At 43.2% G+C, this 24,027-nt stretch overlaps 1 protein-coding gene across 1 annotated transcript in view; it reads left to right on the forward strand.

The window, feature by feature from the left end:
* LOC126427321 (uncharacterized) overlaps positions 1-24,027 on the forward strand; it is a 97,631-nt gene that overhangs the window by 45,254 nt on the left and 28,350 nt on the right. The window contains exons 4-5 of the mRNA XM_050089629.1: positions 8,703-8,830; positions 21,672-21,847. Of these exons, the coding sequence (XP_049945586.1) occupies positions 8,703-8,830; positions 21,672-21,847 (304 nt within the window). The remainder of the gene's footprint in view (positions 1-8,702; positions 8,831-21,671; positions 21,848-24,027) is intronic.

The raw sequence follows: 24,027 nt of genomic DNA on the forward strand, positions 1-24,027 counted from the left end.
CTCTGTCGCTCTTTGTTTTAATTCGCAACCGTCGGTAGCTATAGAAAACTCTCGCTTCCCCACGGGAGGTATGCTTCGAAAAGGATCGAGGCACAGGAAAGTTCCAACTGAGGTTACGTCCTGGTGAAACACTTGTTAATACTCGTACATCTGTATTTATGGGAAAAATTGTCCGATTAGTATGTCTAGAAGTCGAAATCTGTCGTTTTGTAAATCCTGCTCGTAGATTGTGTGGCACGCGTAGGGCCAGATATAAGCTCAGATCTCAACTGAATTGCGATGAAGAGTGGATAGGAGTTTAAGAACATTCTCTGGAAGAATAAATGCGGGAAGCAGTGGGACACTGAAGTGGAGGGCATTCATGAAATGCCTCTGAATTTCTCTTGGGCTGTAGATACTACGTTGATGAATACCACACAGGCAGTTAATTTGAACAGGAATGGACATCTGTGAAAAGGGCATCACAGAAGTTGGACAAACAAATAACTGGCAACCAATGCTCTACAATCGCTATAAAGTTAAGAGATGTTCAATTGACTCTTTTATTAGAACATGTTACGCGTTTCAGGTTTAACACCCATCTTCAGACATATGTTACAAACACGTACAAAACATAAGCGAACAGCACACTCAACGCGTCTCAACGTTACAGAAAGTGAGATGTAGTCATATGAGTTACATACCACAAACTTCAACTCCTTCCTACCCAACCAGGCGTACAGCCTTGACAACTCAAAGAAAGTGTCGAATAACATATGACTGCGGCACGAGCAGTCTTGAAGCAGAGCGTATACTGACGCTAAACAAGTCAACCAGCAGGGAAGCGCCCTCGGTACATGTGCTCCATGTGTTAACATGTAATTTAAGAATAATGTACTCATCATATAAATCTAACAGGGTGTAATTACGACTAGCAGTCGGAATAGTACTTCTGTACACGTTAACACTAAAAGTTTTTTTAATTTTTTTTAAAAACTCCAGATTTTTTTACATTGCCATACTATGCCTATAGCCAGTAGTGGCACTAAACACAACTCAAACCATATGTCAATATAACATAAATAATAGGGAGAGGGGGGGGGGTTTCTTGGTGAATAAACGTTTCAACCTCTCAAATCTGTAAAAGAATACCACCAAATTAAATATAACCAACATTATCCATCATAAATTAAAACCCTGTGATCAGCTCGCGTACACAAACGTCTTAGGCGCCATCTGTTATAGCCAACGGCAACCACATCGGCGGAAGACTTCCGCCTATCGAGTTACAGCCAAGTGTTACTCATGGGCCATGATTGCCCAAACAGAAGCCAGCAAACAGCAACTTACACCCCTCTACCACATGGAAAAAGTTTAATGGTGAGAGGAAGAGCATTTTAATAAAATCCCAAAAGATACGTGGGCTATACCTCATACATTCCTTATATAAACTAGTGGCACGACAATTACCCGAGATCTACGTATGCTATCCGGATACCGTAGAGCTACAGAGTTTTAAAAAACAAATACAAAACATTAAAAGTGTTAAAACTTTAGTCTAAAATCAATAAAATAAACCATGGTGTCACCAAAGAGCACCCAAAGGGCACTGTGGTGGACAAATCTGTAAATGCCAACCTATACGCCCATCTAACTTTCCCTGTATGACGATAAACTAGCCAACCACTCGGCAAAAAAACCTAGCTTATCATAGCGGTACGTGGACAGAACACCACCAGCTCCTATAAAATACACAATCATACTTCTAATGAGGGGATGATAGATACCAAGTTCAAAACAGTATCCGTTCAAACAAGCCAGAAAACCAGTTGTTCCCACAGGAAGCCTGTTTATTAAATACTGGGTGTGCAGCGTGCTGTATACGTGCGTAGATCTCCAGATCTTCAAAGTTATCTAAAATCTTCCCTTTAGGTTACAAATGCTGAATTCTTAGGCTATCTTCTATCAGGGCCCGCTTTTGGCCAGTCTCCCTCATATGGCACCCCAGCCCACTATTATTACTCTAGTTATGTTCTGTAAACCTTGTGGCAAAATCCCTACCCGTCTGGCCAATGTATGTCCCAGCACATCCCCCACACTTAATTTCGTACACACCGGATTGCTTAAACTTATCTGTTTTCCCTTCGTCCGTATGTACTAATATTCCCCCAACTTCTTCCTTATATGGAAGCTTACGCTAACGCCAGCCTTCCCAAAGGCTCTAGTTATTTTTTGGCAACATGGTCCAACATATTCCATTGGCACAATATTACTATTTAATTTTTGGCGGCCTGACTGCCGCGTCTTGTTAAGAATTTTAGCTCCTAACTGTCGTATAAATTTTTCCGAGTACCCATTAGCCCGTCGTAATTACACCCTGCTAGATTTATATTCTGAGTATATTATAATTGAATTACATGTGAATGCTTGGAGCACATGACCATGCAGCGCCCCGACACTTTCTTTGAGTTGTCAAGACTGTACGCCTGGTAGGGTAGGAAGGAGTTCAAGTTTGTGGTATGTAACTCATATGACCTGATCTCATTTTCTGTAACGTTGAGACGTGTTGAGTGTGCTGTTCACTTATGTTTTGTACTTGCTTGTAACACATGTCTGAAGATGGGTGTAATCCCGAAACGCATAACATGTTCTAATAAAAGATTCAATTGAACATCTCATGCGATTGTACAGCATCGGTGGCCAATTATTAACATAAAAATGATCACAGGCCTCAGACGGGATTTTATGTTCCATATATCAAACAAAGATAGATATAAGGAGCTAAAGGAAAAGAAACCTTGGCATACAGAAAAAAACACTGCAACTAATCGGTAAATGTATAAGGTGCAAAAACGTTCAGAGGAACACAGGAATGCAGCAGTATAAGTCACTTGGGAACGACGTAACTAGGGATAGATGTGAAACCAAAGCGAAATGGTTGTTGGAAAAATGTGAAGAGAGAGAATAACACATGGTCGTCTGAAAGATTTATTCATTGTACAGATTACTCAAAAGAACGACGTAATTAAAAGTGAGGACGTCATCTTTAAGAGAGCATTGGGAATTCCACTGTCAAATGCAGAGGAGAGTGCAGGTAGATGGAGAGAGTAAACTGAAGGCATCTACGAAGGGAAAGACCCGTGTGATGACTTGACAGAAGAAGAAATGAGAATCACTGTGGAAGACACTGGAGATCCCACATAAGAGTTGAGTTGAGTTGTTTGGGGAAGGAGACCAGACAGCGAGGTCATCGGTCTCATCGGATTAGGGAAGGAGGGGGAACGAAGTCGGCCGTGCCCTTTAAAAGGAACCATCCCGGCATTTTCCTGGAGCTATTTAGGGAAATCACGGAAAACCTAAATCAGGACAGCCGGACGCGGGATTTAACCGTCGTCCTCCCGAACGCGAGTCCAGTGTGTAACCACTGCGCCACCTCGCTCGGTGACCCCACATAAGAGTCAGAGCTTAACACAGCTTTGGAAGACAGAAGCGATAGGTAACATACCTTCGGAGTTTCCGAAATCATTGGCGAAAGTGTCAACCAAGAACTACAGAAGTTGGCGTCTAGAATATACGAGAATGGCGCTATACCATTAGATACAACGCTGAAGATATAAGCAGATACTTGCGAGGCCTATCACACAATGAGCTTAACACCTCACGTATGGAATTTGTCGACAGGAATAATATATATAGAGGAATGGAATAGATAATAGAGGATACGATAGATGGCGATCATTTTGACAGTCAGAAGGCTAATAGCATGAGAGGGCGGTACGTCTGATATTGTGACTGATGAGAGAAACAAAACTTGGAAAATAAAATGGCCACATTCATAGGCCCTGTAGACCTAGGAAAAGCATCCGGAAATGTAAAATTCTGCAAAATGTTCGAAATATTGAGCAAAATAAGAGTAAGTTGCAAAGAAAGACGGGTAATACGTGGCATGACCAAGAACAAAATGCTGTCCCATCGTCCTACCAAAGTATTTGGTATGTTCCATTCTTCACCGATTCTGCTGAGAACCTCATCATTTCTTTTCTTATCAGTCAATCTAATTTTCGACATTCTTCTCTAGCACCACATATCAAACGCTTCGATTCTCTTCCGTCCCGGTTTTCTCACTGTCCATGTTTCACTTTCACAGAATACTGTGCTCAAAACTTAACGGGTAGACTTTGGGAAAGTCACCCAGAACTGTGGGTCAGGGGAAACTTACTGTACGAGATGAGAAGGGAAGACTAATTGTTGAGGACTGCATCGGACGAGATTTGAAAACCTAAGAGCTTAAGACAAGGTGATATGCACGACAGAGATTACTGCTAAAACATTGATCACAAGTTATTAAGAGTGAGAAGGTAAGCACATTGTACATAACAGAGGTGGGATGGGGCGGTGAAAAATAGATGGGAATGACAATGAAAGATGCAGGAAACTGAAACGGAGTGAAGCAAAGAGTAGTTACAGTGATAGAAAGCTGGATGGCGAGAACCAAGGACACGTTGTACAGTTAGTTCTCACCTACGGAGTCCTGAGATACTGGTGTCTGGGGGAGGAATCCAGGTGGTGAAACAGGCGCTGGTGTCACGAATGTCACGTTGTAGAGCACGCTCTGCAACAGGATATTGTGAGTTACCAGTATACCCTCAGCCTATGCCCATTCATCCTAATTGATAATGTGATGGTAGTCATGCCTATGTAGAAGGCCAAACAGTGTTTACGCAGTAGCTGGAATATGACTTGTATCTTTTCGCAGCTGGCTCTCCCTTTGATATAATATGTTTTGCCAGTTACAGGGCTATTGTAGGAGGACACACTCTTGTTAACTCGAGATCAATGTTTTAGCAGTAATCTCTGTCTTGTATTACCCTATCTTCCACCTTTAAGCTCCCTGGATGCGGTCCCCAACATTCCTTCTCATCTTGTACGGTAAGTCTCCTCTGACCCGCGGTTCTGGGTGACTTTCCCAAAATCTACCCCTTTTCCCCCTTTTCCTAGACCTGTCCAGTCCTTTTCCTTAACCCTTCTTCCTTCCGTTTCAACCCTTTTACCTGCAGAAGGAGCCACTGGCTCCGAAAGCTTGCCAATCACAACAGTTTCTATGTGTGTTCTGCCGCTGCTTCGTGAGTCGATTCTTTTATCTATCCTATTAAATAATTTTATCAATGATTGTTTGATTTCGTTGTTACAAAACTGACAGTTGATGTTAGTTGACTTCGTTTGGCCGTGAACATCCTCTTTGAATGTTCTTCTCTACTCTTTATGTTCTCTTTCATTTTTCCATTATGAGTTAGTTTGTCCTTGGTTAAAATGGCTCTGAGCATTACAGGACTCAACTTCTGAGGTCATCAGTGTCCTAGAACTTAGAACTACTTAAACCTAACTAACCTAAGGACATCACACACATCCATGCCCGAGGCAGGATTCGAACCTGCGACCATAGCAGTCTCGCGGTTCCAGACTGCACCGCCTAGAACCGCACGGCCATTTCAGCTGGCTACTTTGTCCTCAAGGTAGCAGAATTCTTTCAGTTCGTCTTGATCCTCGTCTACAATTCTGACAAGTTGAACACTGATCTGATTTCTGCTAGACATCATTAATTTAATCTTTCTTTGGTTTAGTCTTAATTCATAGAGTCTACCCATTAGATTGTTCATTCTACTCAACATCTCCTACTGTTACCTCTGACTTCCATTGAGAACGGCAATGACATCAGCTATTCGTGTCACTGATAACCTTTCAACATGAATTTTAATTCCATTTCTGAACCCCATTTTTAATTCCGTCATTGCTTCTTCGATGTACAGATTGAATCGTAGGGGCGATTAGATGTATGTCTTTTACTTTTCCTAACCTAATCTGTTTGTTACTGGTCTTCCTACTTTATCCTCTTGTTTGATGTACAAATTGCACGTAACCCTTCTTTCCCTAGAGGTTACACCCATTTTCCTTAGAGTTTCGGAAATCCTGCAACATTTTAAATTATCGTACGATTTTTGTCTAACTACAAATCCTACGGACATGCCTAGATTTTCCTTAAGTCTCGCTTTAATCATCAATCGCCAACTGAGAAGTCCTTCGCTGATGCCTTTATCTTTCCTAAAACCAAATTGATCGTCATCTAGCACTTTCTCAATCTGCTTTTTCCTCTTATATACATATTCTTGTCAGCAACTTGAGTGTGGGAGCTCTTTAGGTAATTGTGCGGATGTCCTCGGACTTATGTGTCCTTGAACATACAGAACTATGCGAATGATATTCTCAAGAGATACTGATTGTTTATCTGGAGAACCAGTTCGAATAATAATTTGGCTTCCAAATTTCTGAACAATTTTCGAAATTCCTAAGAACTCTTCCACATGCCTTCCACATGATTTGATCGTGAGTCTTCCTGACCCCTGTTTGTTTCTGTGGGCTGCAGAGCTAGGCATCTCGACGGCCGCTGCTTCCCGTGAAGTCTCACGAGGCCACCTGAGGACAGAGCAGCGTCGACCTGACCGCCGCAGGCAAAAGCGACTCCCGCCGCTGAACACCACAGAACGCCGCTCAGTGCCCCAGCTGATTCTGGTCCTACACTATGCTGCTTGTGGCGTGGTGTCAGTGGTAGCCACAGATCTCAACCCAGGTTACATCGGTCTGTCTGAGATGGCTGGTGAACTCAGCTCTCTGTTGTCTCCACCCCAACCCGTGGCTATACATTCTGCAGTCGTTGCCCTACAGCCAGATGCCAGTGTAATGTGTCGGTACGATGCTCTCAAGTCCCTCATGCCGATGATTCGTTTTTTTTACAGAGTAGTTAAGATGCACGTTCTTTGGACTTTCTCTTTTGCGATTTGCGCTGAGTAATTCCAATAGCATTAGGAACAGAACAAACATCGTGTACACACATCATTCTCCATCTGTAGCAATGTCTTTTTTGTACTGAAAATAGGCTCGCATAAGAACAAAATGCCAAAAATCTGGCACGGGCATAAAAATAATGCAGTATTTTTCTTAAAGACGTTGTATCTGCCATTAACTGTAACATTATTTGTTTTCACGACTACATTTTCGATCCTGTGCCCTTTATACAGCTATACAACAATAACCGAAAAGTGAAGTGCAGATGGCATGTATAGAACGCCACTATCCTCCCATACATGAGGCAGTTATATTACAAAAAATGCTAAAAACAGCACATCACTTGCATCGGGCCACTGGAGGTGTCAAAATTTACGAATCTTCTGACGTGTGTATATCTCACTGTTGTCTCTGTATGTTGAGTCTCCTAACTGCGAGTGTACATCAACTTTAGATGAGCGTAAAGATCATAGTTATGCCATAAGATAAATTTATTGTTACTGGTGTTAACTTCACTAACATGAATACCCTCAAATCACTGTTCATGTTGTTTATACGACAACTGAGGTGGTTGGTGGGGAACATACTCACATGTCGTTTCTTCTTTGCCCTTAGCAGTGATTGTACATGCCACAGTAAACGTTTTATACCAGAGTATATTAATATCGTGTTTACATTTGTTAACAAAATTTGGCATTCTGTTTACGATACAAGCATTTGGTGTAAAGAAATAAGATAAGACATTTCTTTATTGTGATAGTGCGTAATAGTACATATGGTATCCATCGTCAAAGGCTTACAGTAGCTTGACTGCTCATAAAAACATGGCAATAATAATTATATATATATATATATATATATATATATATATATATATATATATATATATAATTTCACATGTGTATTCTTTGTACCACATTAACATCACAAAGATATAAATCGCATTCACAACAACTTTCGTACATGAATTGATCCGGTGGACAAATAAAAAGAAAAAGGAGTACAAAAAAAGAGATAAAAACATGTGATGGGATACATGTCACACATTACAGAACATTATGTGTATCATCATGTAATTGTAAAATGTACTGTTAATATGTAAGGTACTGTACCAGTACCAATGTAGTCATACATTTCCATGGTCCTTAGAAAGTTTAGGCCGAGAATGGCTTTTTCAGCTACACTTGCAAAACACCTTATTCAATTTTTTACTGAATTACTAAAATATATTACTTATGTTAAAATAAATACATCCTAAATATAAAAACGTTTGTGAGTGGACATAATTCTTCCTCATTTCCATACATATCATACAACTCACGGCACGGGAAACGTCATAAAGACTACTCATATTAAAAAACCAGCATAGACACGATTCTGTGCAAATCGTTACGTCCTATGCTTGTCAGTAAGTCAAAGTCAAATAGCCAAACTATACATTCTCATTTGTGTTACTTTGTATTATTAGCACATAAAACAGACTGGAATTTATCTCGATGTCTCTTATTTCTTAAATCTGTCTTATTGTTGGGGAAGCTGTGTGGGTGATTTTTGAAATAGTTGTATATTTCCACTTCTTCAGGTATTTTGATACTTCTACCATTAGGTTAATTTTTATTACTGGATCTACGTTAGGTGATGGTACTCCTCTCTCTTTGCTTGATGTGCTCTTTAAATTTTCCGCTGGAATATGAGCTTTGTAACGTCCGGTCAAGGTGTCCGTGCTGTAACTCATACGATTACTGACATAGTGTTTTGATCTAGTTTCAAAAGGTAAATGCTACCTGCATACACTTTGTGGGGGCAGAAAGTGAAAGCTGTGCTTCTACAGAAATCTGATCCACTGGCTTGTTCACCAGTCCGTCGTCTCCCGTCTTGTGCAGAACTGCAGGCCCAGGCGGCTGTTTACCGGGAACGCCTCTCCAGCTTCTGGCGGGACTTGGCGCAGCTGCTCTCACTCGGCGCGACGCACGCCTCGCAGCTGTTGGTTCCCCTCGCATTCGAACGTATGGTAAGTGGAGTTTTTTCCTCCTCTTATAAACTGTATTATACGTACAGGGGGTGAGAAAATGACACACACCACCTAGTCTGTTCTTGGGGAGTGTTTCCCAGTTTACCTTCTTCACACTGTAGCTATCTTTGGCTCTCCAGTTCTAATACTAACCATCTGGAAGAATTCTGAACCAACCTCTACTTCTGTGAGCCTTTTTGGGCTAAGATACAGGGATGCTAAGCTCGGAATGGTTAGAGATCGAAGAAAATCGTCTGTATCTTACTTTTCTCGTATTTGCTAGCTACTTCTTTTACAGATTCAGATAACTTTGCATCCAGTCCTGCTTTACAAGCTGAAGCATATTAGCTTCATATTTAGTGGAGAGTGGTCTAGAGTCTCAGTGTGGCATTTCAAGTCTCCATCAGAATTTTATCTTCCTAAGAATCTCTAATCCATATGGGAGGCCTATAAAATTACTTATGCTCAACATGGAGGTTCGTCAACTTCAAATCTCGTAATGAACCTGTATACATACCACATAATTTATACAGTTCGTTACAACTGCTCAAACTCTTCCCACCTTAACATTCACGTGACCATTTCCCACGACTTCATGATCAGACGATAGCGCAGCTGACACTTGTGGCTCGACGCCATTGGTGGCCCCCTGTGCTCACCACTGCCAGCCAGCACGGCAATGCCCCAGCCGCCGCAGCCACAGAGGACGCGCGTCAATAACGAAAACCTGCAGTTGGGGTCCACCAGTTAGCGCGTGTTGCGTCAGCGAGTGGCTTTGTTAAAGGCACTGTGCTACTACAGTCACAGGCGGAATATCTGGTGAATGCGTCAAGGCCAATGAAAATCTGTGCCAGACTAACGTGAAACCGGATGCTGCTTTCTGAGAGCATTCATCTTAGTCGTTAGCCTCTCTGCACGTGTCTCGTGGCCTAACTCGAACCATTATCGAGTTTGAATTCTCTGTCTATGATTCATGAACACTACCACCAGTGATTTTCACACTACCGAGAATAACAGCTATGTGGTCTTAACACATACACTGGACTCGCATTCGGGAGGACGACGGTTTAATCCCGTGTCCGGCCATTCTGATTTAGGGCATAGCCGATTTCCTTCCCCATCCTTCCCTAATCCGATGAGACCGATGACCTCGCTGTCTGGTCTCCTTCCCCAAACAACCCAACCTCAACACATAGAATGGCCACTGTGCATTATGACTGTTTGGATTCTGACAGTAGTATACATGGAAAGCAAAAGGACGCAGTATGATCTGTGTCTTTGTGTAAGTTTTTGTGGCGTATGTAGCAATGTGCCGGTCCCTAAAGTATCGTGTGAGCCTCATTTTGGATCCTTTGAGAAGAGAATTAGGCGATACCTGTTTTGTTGTTGTTGTTATGGTCTTCAGTCCTGAGACTGGTTTGATGCAGCTCTCCATGCTACTCTATCCAGTGCAAGCTTCTTCATCTCCCAGTACCTACTGCAACCTACATCCTTCTGAATCTGCTTAGTGTGTTCATCTCTTGGTCTCCCCCTACGATTTTTACCCTCCACGCTGCCCTCCAATACTAAATTGGTGATCCCTTGATGCCTCAGAACATATCCTACCAACCGATCCCTTCTTCTGGTCAAGTTGTGCCACAAACTTCTCTTCTCCCCAATCCTATTCAATACTTCCTCATTAGTTATGTGATCTACCCATCTAATCTTCAGCATTCTTCTGTAGCACCACATTTCGAAAGCTTCTATTCTTCTCTTGCCCAAACTATTTACCGTCCATGTTTCACTTCCATACATGGCTACACTCCATACAAATACTTTCAGAAATGGCTTCCTGACACTTAAATCTATACTCGATGTTAACAAATTTCTCTTCTTCAAAAACGCTTTCCTTGCCATTGCCAGTCTACATTTTATATCCTCTCTACTTCGACCATCATCAGTTATTTTGCTCCCCAAATAGCAAAACTCCTTAACTACTTTAAGTGTCTCATTTCCTAATCTAATTCCCTCAGCATCACCCGACTTAATTCGACTACATTCCATTATCCTCGTTTTGCTTTTGTTGATGTTCATCTTATATCCTCCTTTCAAGACACTGTCCATTCCATTCAATTGCTCTTCCAAGTCCTTTGCTGTCTCTGACAGAATTACAATGTCATCGGCGAACCTCAAAGTTTTTATTTCTTCTCCATGAATTTTAATACCTACTCCGAATTTTTCTTTTGTTTCCTTTACTGCTTGCTCAATATACAGATTGAACAACATCGGGGAGAGGCTACAACCGTGTCTTACTCCCTTCTTAACCACTGCTTCCCTTTCATGTCCCTCGACCTGTTTTAGTGAACTGAAAAGGTTCTGGGTAGATTAAATCTTTTTCCTATAAATATTACGGATGTTTACTGGATGGTAATTTCAACGATTGACAGTAGCGGGTTCCGTATTTAAGAATGGTTTCTGCCGACATCGTATCATGTCCTGTCATTGCATCTTGTTTTCGTTACCATCATCTATGCATTTCACTGCAGCAAAGGCAATTTACCTGATACGTATCCAATATTTTGTAGAGTTACTACCTCATAGCTTGCGAGAACATTTAATGGATGACTTCTTTATTACATTAGCGGTGCAGCTACGCTTCGTTGATCATACACTGCACCTGCTTAGGAAAAGTGTAATTGCGAAAAGTTATTCCGTGAAACCAGTGTTGTACAGATAGTTTCGATTTAAAGACACACTTTGCTTTCTGAATGAAACTTAAGTCTTCAGACAGCTGCAGCAGTCCTGAGGTATTCGTATTCGAGATAATTCCTCTCGTGGCTCTTCACTACAGCCCTGCAGAGTAGTACGGCAAAGCGTGCTGTGGCCCAGGTAACGACGCAGCTTACGATTTTGACCCTGGTAACTGGGCTCTCACATAATACTGTGAACAAATATGTATGTATGTATGGTCAGAATAGTTCAAATGGCTCTGAGCACTATGGGACTTAACTTCTGAGGTCATCAGTCCCCTAGAACTTAGAACTACTTAAAGCTAACTAACCTAAGGACATAACACACATCTATGCCAGAGGCAGGATTCGAACCTGCGACCGTAGCAGTCGCGCGGTTCCAGACTGAAGCGTTTAGAACCGCTCGGCCACACCAGCCGGCATAGATTAGGTCTAGATGGCAGAAAGCGCAGTGGCGGCATGGCAAGGACGACGGATTCAACGTATTGGAGGGTGCAGATACAATGCACCACCTTCCAATTCACTGCTCCTGCACAACGAGGGAAATTCTGAATTTTATTTTTCGTTTTCTATACTGCTTATCGACGTACGGGTAAGAGTCGACTGCAGCCATGTGTCACCACTGCAGTGAGTTTGGGTTTGTCTCTGCGCTGCACCCCCTACTGTGTGGACTCGGCCCGTGTCGCTCGCTGGCCTCCCTCGCCCTGTGTTGTTGTCTGGCCTCCCTCGCCCTGTGTTGCTGTGACGCCCACAGCCGGGCTGGCAGAAGCACGGAGCGGCTCAGACCGCAAACGGGATGTTAGCTGCCCGCTGACCGCTAACCGCATGCTGTCACAGCGAGGACGTGACGCACGTCCCACACACACACACACGTAAACGCGTGCAGTATTCCTGGCGCACATCCGCAAAGCTCTACTTACGCAAATACGAACTGGAGGCGATAAATCGCGATCCCGTCTAGAACCGATCGGCCATGTATGTATGTATGTAAATTTAAAAAATATTGTATTCGAAAAGGATTTCTTTTTTTGTCTGGCTCCTGCCATCAATATAAAACTGATAAAGGAGGTATTTCATTCAAAAAATATGAAAAAGATGAACAACTGTATTGTGAAAACAACTGAAGGCTTTTTAATTTCCATTTTTTCTCGTATTTGTTATATACGTAACAGTTTTGTTATTTCGTAATTGATTCATTACAATATACACATTCTTTAGTGAATAAGGTAATTTTTTAATTTCCAATGTCTATTAAACACTTATTAGCAACTCAGAGAAAGAGAGAGAGAAGTTTTCAGTGTGTACATACTTAGAACAGCAAAAGCAATGGCAGCTCAAAAACAATACACACACACACACACACACTCACACACACACACGCACCACAAACATATAAAATACTTTCTTTACACGGATGCATATTTTACATGTTCCACACGAAGTATATACTCTGTCTCTCTCTCTCTCTCTCTCTCTCTCTCTCTCTCTCTCTCTCTCTCTCACACACACACACACACACACACACACACACACACACGCACACACACATGTACGGACGCAGTGTGCAATGAAACATGCATAATCTCAAACATGCAGTCAGAACTGTGACAAACAGTTCATCAAACTATTCCACACACACCCAGTCAAGTGGAACACCTTTTTATCTTTTTACTAACAAATAAACCCACCCAGACATATCAGTAAATAGTCTGGGTGCAGCAGATTTCCACACCTATGCCCCCCGATGAACCACTTGTGATCGTGATAGGACACCCCCGCTTCCAGCTGGAATTGCAGTATATACCTCAGTATATAACCTCAATCGAAAGGTCTCCTGATAAGCATTTGTGGTGCAGCGCCAATGCCCTAAAGGAGGCACCTGTTGAAGTCCCTGAACGTGAAAGTCTTTCAGGCTGTGCAAATCACCGTGTTTGTCATGCAGACTTGTGGGATAGTCCAGCTCTACCTCTAGGACATATCCCTCACCAGCACCAGCAGCCACATATTTGATCTCTTTCCTCAGTCTGGTGATTTCCCCTTTGGACATCCATGAGAGCCCTTGAAAACGGAGACTTTGTTGCATGGTTTGCTTTGAGAGACAGTTTACATCCAGGTAAAGGATGAAACTGAAGTCGTGAGACAACCTGTACTCCACTCGATTATTTGCAAGTTATTTGCCTTGGCATAGCTGCGCACACATTGGCAAAGTCACTCGTGGACCGCATGTTCCAGGAAGACATGCATCTCAACGTTGGCAAGAATTCGCTGCTGGCTTGTGTCTTTCTTAACATGGCATCCCACGAAATCTCAGCCATATGCTACAGAACTTCTCGAAGATGTTGCCGGTCAGATGTACATTCGTGTTCATCATTTTACATGTTCTGATAAATCAGAGATGCCGATGTCCTGCTGTTCATTCACCAAGTGCCCGTTCTTTCCATTCATTATGAAAATGCCTCTTAGTTTACGAGCGAATCCAGATATTCGTATGGAAAGACCCCTTCTCCGTCACAAGTTGAAACTCTTGAAACTCTACATCATCGAGATATGTGGCTCCCTTTGCTGAGAATATCTCCAGGACGCGTTGGTTCAGCAAATTTCTAAAGAGACGTGAGCATGAAGCGTTGTGAATCCAGGAAGTGATGTGATCCCCTGTGAAGCGGCATGTATTTGCCAACGGTGTCAGCAATGACACTGATCTTATCATCCTACTACCCAGACTCGTCAAAGTGCTGAACTAGAAAGTGGGCATCATGCTGACCTAAATTGTGGAAAAGATGGCTGTGTGCTGTGGCAGTAGGTACTTACAGTTACATGGGTTGTCAGCTGCACTCTGGGACTTCCCCGTTACGTGGCAACAGTCTCTACAGGGAGCTTCCTCACCTCTGTCCAGTCACAGTCCCCAGATATAACGATCAGCTGCCTGCTTGCACAGTGCATCATTCTCCTTCACGTTGGTCATGAGGACGTTTTCACTATAAATGTTATAAACATCCCGGACAAGACTTTCAAGCTCAGTGAGCAGCCATCTCGCACTATTCCCTTGACATACGATTTTAATTTTAGTGCACAGAACTTTATGGCTAGCCACATATCGCATGCATCATTTTGTGACAGTGATATGGGAGGCAGAGGCACCACGTTCACACTGTACCACAGGAGCTAGGAGGCGCTCTAAATCGACGTAAACAACGAAGGGACAGAAGTGTTGGTGAGAGGCATTCTTAAACTTCGAGAACCGTTTATCCTTGATAAGCATTTCCACACCTATTGTTTCCTGGCTCTAGCAGCCAATCAGGTGTCTTTCAAGATACATGCTCTTGGTAAACGACTTGAGACATCTACAGCAAAAATATCATGCACCTTTTTTGTTTTCATTTCAGAGGAACGTAGGTGGGGCATGCATTTTATCCATACATTGTGTTGCTTATCGTCTTTAGAGATTAGCAGCACGTCTACACTTTTTGGATGTTTCTCGGCTAATATGGACAAGAAGAGGGGACCACCTAATTTACGCTCGACTTCTTTGTCGATGTACCACACATCGTGTTAATGTTTGTCTTCTTCTTATGGCTTTCCTACATTCGGCCATAAATGAGAAATTAGAACGTCAGTGGACATCTGGTGTTTGTTGTGTATCTGTATGCCCTGTATTTTTTGGTTAATTTCTATCGCTAGCGAGAAGCAACCATGGAAATCAATTTAAATTCCTCTCGTCATGATTCTGGGCATTAGGACATGCTTTTGGTTAGCAGTATATACTTTTGAAGATAGATGTAACTGGACCTGACAATAAGTTGATCAAAATCTTATGAACATAAATCAAGGCAGAGCGTACAGCTGAGTGTCTTACAGGACCCCCTTTCCTGCACCTCAGAAAAGTGACTCAGTATGACCACTCTGGTATCGAGTCACCCCATGATGTCACGACAGCTCTCCCCCTAACTTGGACAATGCTCTTCTCCTCGACAACACGTCGAACTCCTAATAACTCTGCACACAAGAAGGAGAAAGAGACGCAGTTGATAAGTATCTAAGGAAGGAGAAATAAAAATCCGTATTCGTATAATAATAGTAATAAATTCTGAGTACTTACAAGCAAAACTGTTGTTGTGTTCGTTACTGGAATGCTCTTCCAGCAACTCATCATCAGTGGGCATGTTTGTCATTAAGGGCATATCCAGCATGGGTACTGGAGGAGGTGTATGACGTCGGTAGGGGAATGTGTCTGAAAGAATATGGACTAGCCCAAACGAAAACACAGGTGCAAAAGAACTAGTAGCTGGTGGTCGCGTCAAAACAGCGATAATCGCATTGAGTACAAACTAGACCATCTCAAAAATAACAAACAAAACATTTAATACTGTAGAATAAGCGATATCTGCCTCTGAACGATCGAAGTCGTTCCCCAGAGATCATCATCATCGCCATCATCATTATCAGCTGCTGGGTTCAGATCCCACAGCGAGTAACGCCTGCTGACAGCTAGAAAAGAAGAAGTAGAACCCATAAGGATCACTTACACTACTAGCCATTAAAATTGCTACACCAAGAAGAAATGCAGATGATAAACGGGTATTCATTGGACAAATATATTAATCTAGAACTGACAGTGATTACATTTTCATGGAATTTCGGTGCGTAGATCCTGAGAAATCAGTACCCAGAACAACCACCTCTGGCCGTAATAACGGCCTTGATACGTCTGGGCATTGAGTCAAACAGAGCTTTGATGGCGTGTACAGGTATAGCTGCCCATGCAGCCTCAACACGATACCACAGTTCATCAAGAGTAGTGACTGACGTATTGTGACGAGCCAGTTGCTCGGCCACCATTGACCAGACGTATTCAATTGGTGAGAGATGTGGAGAATGTGCTGGCCAGGGCAGCAGTCGAACATTTTCTGTATCCAGAAAGGCCCGTACAGGGCCTGCAACATGCGGTCAGGAGTTGTCCCGCTGAAATGTAGGACTTCGCAGGGATCGAATGAAGGTAGAGCCACGGGTCGTAAGACATCTGCAATGTAACGTCGACTGTTCAAAGTGCCGTCATTGCGAACAAGAGATGACCGAGACGTGTAACCAATGGCACCCAATACCATCACGCCGGGTGATACGCCAGTATGGTGATGAAGAATACGCGCTTCCAATGTGCGTTCACTGCGATGTCGTCAAACACGAATGCGACCATCGTGATGCTGTAAACAGAACCTGGATTCATCCGAAAAAATGACGTTTTGCCATTCGTGCACCCAGGTTCGTCGTTGACTACACCATAGCAGGCGCTCCTGTCTGTGATGCAGCGTCAATGGTAACCGCAGCCACGGTGTCCGAGCTGATAGTCCATACTGCTGCTAACGTCATCGAACTGTTCATGCAGATGATTGTTGTCTTGCGAACGTCCCCATCTGGACATGGCTGCACGATCCATTGGAGCCATACGGATAAGATGCCTGTCATCTCGGCCGGCCGCCGTGGCCGTGCGGTTCTTGCGCTGCAGTCCGGAACCGCGGGACTGCTACGGTCGCAGGTTCGAATCCTTCCTCGGGCATGGGTGTGTGTGATGTCCTTAGGTTAGTTAGGTTTAAATAGTTCTAAGTTCTAGGGGACTTATGACCTAAGATGTTGAGTCCCATAGTGCTCAGAGCCATTTATACTATTTGAACCTGTCATCTCGACTGCTAGTGATACGAGACCGTTGGGATACAGCACGGCGTTCCGTATTACCTTCCTGAACCCACCGATTCCATATTCTGCTAACAGTCATTGGATCTCGACCAACGCGAGCAGCAATGTCGCGATACGATAAACTGCAATCGCGATAGGCTACAATCAGACCTTCATCAAAGTCGGAAACGTGATGGTGCCCATTTCTCCTCCTTACACGAGGCATCATAACACCGCTTCACCAGGCAACGCCGGTCAACTGCTGTTTGTGTATGAAAAATCGGTTGGAAACTTTCCTCATGTCAGCACGTTGTAGGTGTCGCCACCGGCGCCAACATTGTTTGAATGCTCTGAAAAGCTAATCATTTGCATATCACAGCATCTTCTTCCTGTCGGTTACATTTCGCGTCTGTAGCACGTCATCTTCATGGTGTGGCAATTTTAATGGCCAGTAGTGTATAAACAAAAACACTGTAGAAAATATGTATACTTGCTTTCATCCTCAGCCAAGCTGACCATGATGAATGACATCACACCGTCGTCGGTAAACAGTGAGAACAGTGCGGCGTCATCATTGTTATCCAACGTGCGTGGCCATGACTGCAGTCACCATCGTCGTCACGGATACCGCACGACCGCTTGACTCCGATATCAGGGCTGGCTGGCAGTCGGAGAGAGAGAAAGACTCGGGTCGCCCTCCGCAGGGCTGTTTACAAACCCCTTCAGCCACGCAGCGTGCGCTGATCAGCAATTCAAGTCGCAGTTCATCACGCTTCTTCTCTCCCCACTAACATTACTTACACATAGCGCATTGCGACAGTGCCCAGCGTGTTGGTACACATTTGAACATGCCTCTCTCAACTTGCTACTACTCTCATTAATTACCAAGCGTGGACGCAAGGCAGCACAAACGGGTTTATTTCTCGTAAGAAGAAGAACTTCCACATATTAAACGAGTGGGATTGTGCTGTGACAGAAATGCACGAAATGGAATATGCTGGCTACAAGTAGCTGCTGATCGGTTACGTTTTGAGTGACACATTGCAGAAACTTGGGAAATCATCTCGACAGTTCTCCAAAAAGAGTGTAGATGTCACTTGGTAAATAAACGTAGCTGACAAAAGAACTGTAAAAAATGAGCTCGGGAGTATCTAAATAAATACAAAAATTTTATTAAGAAAATAATATTTGCACATATCTGCAACACAAGTAAATCCGTTTTTCTCTCCACCACCGTGCACTTGCCTAAGGTGTCTGACTGACATACAGTTGAATGATTCCAAATTCAGGATGGCAGTGTTCTTGAAAATATCCCGCATTCACACCACCACCTCACGACCTTTGACGTGCATGACGCTCTCTCTGTGATCACAGTTTCGGAGTGATGTCAGCATATCCTCACAGGTCATTCCTGTATCGTGGCGGCTACTGCGATAGTGGAATCGAGTCAATCACGCTACTGTCTTCCAAGACATGTCACACCTCATTGTTCTGAGCAGCTGGGCAGAAGTGACAACTGTGTAGAAACTTGTCGAAACACAGACTGAGTCGATGTGTGTGACAACAGCCGCACCTTTAATCATCTTTAAACATGAAGCGGCCGCACTCGTCGTGGAGGCCTCGCCCGTGAGCACCAATGTTGTACCAGGAGACAGGCAGCTTGGACCCTGGCAAGCAGGTCTTCAGCTGTATCTACAGGTGTTTTGTACATAACCTCAGAGAATGAGGTCTAGGGTTGTAAGATCCAGCGATCGCAATGGCCATCAGAGAGGACCCCCCCCCCCCCCCCTTTCCAGTCCTACAATGAGTGTGAGTATTCTTCAGGTGCTTGCAAACATTAACATCAAAGTGGAATGATCTTGGATAATGCCCGAAAATACCTTGACAGAATCTTTGCTGTTGGCCTCCGATATGGGTGGCGTGGGTGTTGTCCTCATTCTGGATCTGCCTGTTTGGCTTTTGAAAACAACATCACGCATGAATGAGGCCTCATCCACAAACAATACAAACTGTATGAAGTTGGACAGTACAGCGCTGTGAACGATACTGGATTGACACAAGCAGACATAGGGCTCAAAATCCGTTCGTCGCAGTGCTTGCACATTTCATCTTTGATTACTCATTGTGCGCTGTACACAGCAACACACCTCACCATGAACACGACACAAGCTATCTGATGCAATGGACAGCTGACAGCAGGGTCAGTGGTGTGCTTGCGGCACAGGTTAATGCGCCACTGCGATGCTTGACTGCTACGAGCCTAGTTGTGCACAGTAGGTCCGTTTGGTGGTCAGGTGTGTACACTGTTTATCAGCTGCTACTGTTCGAGTGCACAACGGACACCCGAGATCTTTGCAAGGGTGTGAAGAACTGCAGGCATCATTGCAATACATGCATTCATTCAGACTGACAGTCGTTACTTTGAAGAATTGCTATGAGCTACATTGTTGTTAGGTGGTGTATGCTGTGTATGTCCTTAACACAATAAATATGCACTTTCGAGTATTGGTTCCCTATCTCAATATAATCTATTGTGGAACCACTGTCACCTGTTTCAGTGTGACCCAAAAGGATTGGAGACTCCACGTACAGAGAACAAGAACAGTTCTGTCCCACTTCCCTCAGACACACCCATGTCTGTGGTGAGCACTCACCTTCCAGAACAACATACTGGGTGATGCTAGGGTAGATAGAAGAAAGGAAAACAGAATGGGCAAGTGCGAGAGGGACTCACGCACTAAGGGTTCTGTACAAACTCCCAATAGTGGGAATCGAGATTCCCAATGATTTTTACCTGTTATCGACACTTTGTAACTTTACTGGCAAGATACTGGTCCCAGGAATACCAAGATCGGTTCAAAAATTCTACGTTATTTCCTCAGCCCAGCCCAAACAAACAAGAACAAGCAAGCAGTGGACTTTAGTTTATGTATGTAGGGAGAGAAGATTTAATAACACATTTCTGTTTACGTACTAAATCATGAATGCAACATACATTTTAAGTTTGGATGCAGTAATGTTCGTATGTTATACTTTCAACAGGTGGTGAATACAATGTATGTCCAAATCGAAAACGACATTTTTATGTGATATAATTACAAGTTGACAAGTTTCAGATTTTTTGCTTTACTTGCACCGGAAAACTTAGTTGTTGCCAAATCTCATGATTCCAAGTCAATGGAGGGCACCCTATAGGCTTCGATGAGTGAGTTTTCGATTATCAAAACACGAGACACAAACGGCCGTCCGTATCTGTTGACTGGAGTGAGTTATAAGCTTACAGTTTTTACGCCGCCAAGGGTCCATATACCTTTGTATGTCACATAATTTGAACATGATACCCAGAACGTATCCAGAGAAAAAGATTCCTAACAGATGGACAGACAAATAGACAGACTGATAAAAAATAACACGAAAAGTATTTTCTAGAGTTATATAGTTACCAATTATGGATTTTAAGACTTTGTCCTTTATTTGCACTGTGAAATCTGGCTTCTTCCAAAATGTCATGATTCTAAATCAACACGGAGCACCTTATGGATTTTTGTGAGTGATTTTTCAAGTATGAAAATATGTAATTTAAATGGCCATATCTTTATTGCCGTGACTTAGAAACCTACAATTTGTACAACGCCAAAGGAACATAGACCTTAATATGTGATATAAATGTGAACTTCGTACCCCAAAAATGGTCCAGAAAAAATGATCTTAACGCTCGGACAGTCAATACATTCCTTCAAATCTGCAATATTCGAGACGTGTTCAGATACAGACGACATCGTGTTAGATGACGAGCAACAAACGCAAATTTTCGGCAAAAGCGATGAGCCAGGCAATAGACAAACGATACAAAATTTTGAGTCAAACTGACATTTCCCGTGTGCACAACTAACTCAGATAATGTTTCAGATATGGAGCGGCTGATGTCTATCGTTGCGTTTGTAGAAGGTCATAACATGTGTTCAGGTTTCTCACATCGTTGGTAACGAGTAGGATTTTGACGGATTTGTCAACAGTCTGGCCATTCTATTTTCGAAAATCGTTCAAAAGTTTGAATAGAATCTCGTCAGAGCTCCAGCCACGCCATGTGGCTTTACACGTAGGAACTCGACGCTGCTGGCAGCTGCAGAACATTTCAGTTGGATGCATCGTCACGGGAGTATACATTCATACATTCAGACGTCTGTAGTGTCAACTACCAAGAAATATCTGCACCTCTCTTATCGGATGTCACAGTTTGAGTAATGTATTTATTTAATAAAACCCCACTAGGCATCTGCTGTGCATTAATGTTTTTATGCCTGCACAAAACTGAATGTACTACACTCATGCGCTGGCAGTAATTTCAGTGTCATGTAATAGTGCTACATTTAACTGTATATTAAGACAGGCTGCTGCTTGTGGATGTTATGAAAGTAATTTGAACTATTTTCTGTGTGTCTCAGGGTAACCACGCAAGTGATCAGCAACTCCACGGTTGGATTAAGGACATGGAACGTGTGAAAGACATGCTGCGCACGAAATTAACTGGATGGGTACATGACATGCAATTAGCCAGCAAACAGGTGGAGCACTACGAGGTGGAAGAAGACAAGGACAGGCCAGGGCACTTGATAATCAGGTATAAACCAGTGTACACTCAAATGTCTGTCGTACTCACTATGGTTTATTTGAGTTTATCTCACTTTTATCCATGGAAGTATGCATTAAAGTTATAGAAAACACAGGGATCATATAATTCAAAATGGAGTAAATAACTAGCATTAATAGACAGTAGTGAAGGACATGGTTACAGAAACTCGTGATTTACAAAGGTTTTTGACTCCGTTTAGCCTTCGATTTTTTGATTTGCGAGCGAGAGGAAAGCGGAATAGTCTCTCGAGTGTTTGACATATGGGGCTGTGGAATGGAGTAGTGTAGGAGATGTGTTGGCACTATGGAGTGTGACCAGGTGGCTTCCTATGTGGGAATGGGCAAGCTCCCAGCAGGCACCCCAGGTCTTGTGGCGGTGTTCTTGGATTCTTTTAGGAGGCTTATTGTGAGGTAGCTATGGAGGTGGAAGACGTGGAATAGGATGGACAATTAGACTCAGCCGTGATTGCTATCAATTGGATGAAAGACTTCTGCAGTTATATCTGAAGAGGTCGGTAGGGGAGCTACTTTGGGATGAGTGTGTCTGGGAAATGGACTAGGTCTTCTGAAACGAAGGTGAACAACCGACATCCACAGTTAAGTTCATCATGAGAACTGATGTGGGTAAACAGCTGTGGAGAGGCAGTGGTCAGTGTGAGGAACGAAATTATGTGCTATAGGATGATGACAGAGACAGGCAGTAGGACAGATCACGGTCAGGGTGGTAAAATACACACTCAGGATAAAGTATTATGCAGGGTGATTGAACATGATTTGTAGCCAACTGGAGCTGTTTTTGAGGAACGGTATTGTTACTCCGCAATGTTTATTGTGTGGGGATTTTTGGTTTGCTACTCCACATCTGTCATCAGAACTGTGAGTGGGTTACCGGTTCACTGTGTACGGACACATGCAGATAGTGTGACGGGATAAAACTATCGACATTCGGTCAGGCAGTGGGAATGAAGGTAACAGTGGTTGGGAAGGTGAACTGAAAATCGGAGATGCGTAGATTTGAGGACAGGGGTGCACTACACAAAGGAAGCAGCTGATCGGATAGCAGAGTACTTGTGGAGCGCACATGGGGGGTTTCAGGCTAGCCAGTAGTTTGAGGTACTCTCATGAACACTCGCCAGTTGGTACACATTTAGGGAAATCAGATAGCTTTCAGAGTAAAGTCAGTTCGACTCTGAAACTATTATCAGTCAACTGTCGAAGTATTTGTAACGTAGTTCCCAAATATGCTCTCCTCCATGAACGTTCTCAGCCTCAAATTATTCTTGAATTGAGAGCTGGCTAAGACCCAAAGTAAAAAAACTCTGAGATATTTAGCGAGTCGTGGAATGTTTATCGGAAAGACATATTCGACGCCGTAGGAGGGGAAGCGTTCATTGCAGTTGACAAAAAATATTCTCTTTACTGAGGTTGAATTTGAGTGCAATAGTGAAGTTACGTGGTCGCACATAACAGGACTAGGTGAAACCATATCAGTTGTTGGATGTTTTTACCACGCACCCGACTGCGCTGGGACAGATTTTGAGCCATTCAAAGAATCAGCATTGCATAAATATCCAGATCACGGGACACTAGCTGGCGGTGACCTTAACCTACCGAGTATAGACTGGGACGTCTATGGATTCACTGCAGGTCGTGCACACAGACGGTCTTGTAAAGGACTTTTGAACACGTTTTCCGAAAACTGTGTTGAGCAGCTAGTTCGTCAGCCAGCACAAACAGGCAGGACCTTATCGATGGCGTCACCATAGAGATGGGGATTAGTGATCATGATGTCATCATAGCGTCTATGGTTACGAAAGTCAGTAAACCAGTCGAGAACGCTAGGAGAGTTGATATGTAGTTGTCAGCGTCTCACTTAGACAATAAAATACAATAATTTAATTCCAGAATTATGGCCATAGAGGAATTATGGCTAAAGTTTAAAGAGACTGTAAATCGTGATCCGGAAAGTATGCGCCTACTAAGTGGATCAAAGGCGGAAAAGACTCATCGTGCTTTAATAACAAAATTCGGAAAATGCTGAGGAACGAAATGCTGTTACATTCTCGGTTCAAAAGAGAACGCGAAAATGAGGACAGCAAGATTTGTAGAGATTCGTGCGTCTGTGAAAAGATCTGTGCGCGAAGCATACAACAGCTACCACCGGATAAC

This window comes from Schistocerca serialis, chromosome 11, assembly GCF_023864345.2.
Source record: "Schistocerca serialis cubense isolate TAMUIC-IGC-003099 chromosome 11, iqSchSeri2.2, whole genome shotgun sequence".
Lineage (NCBI taxonomy): Eukaryota > Metazoa > Arthropoda > Insecta > Orthoptera > Acrididae > Schistocerca > Schistocerca serialis.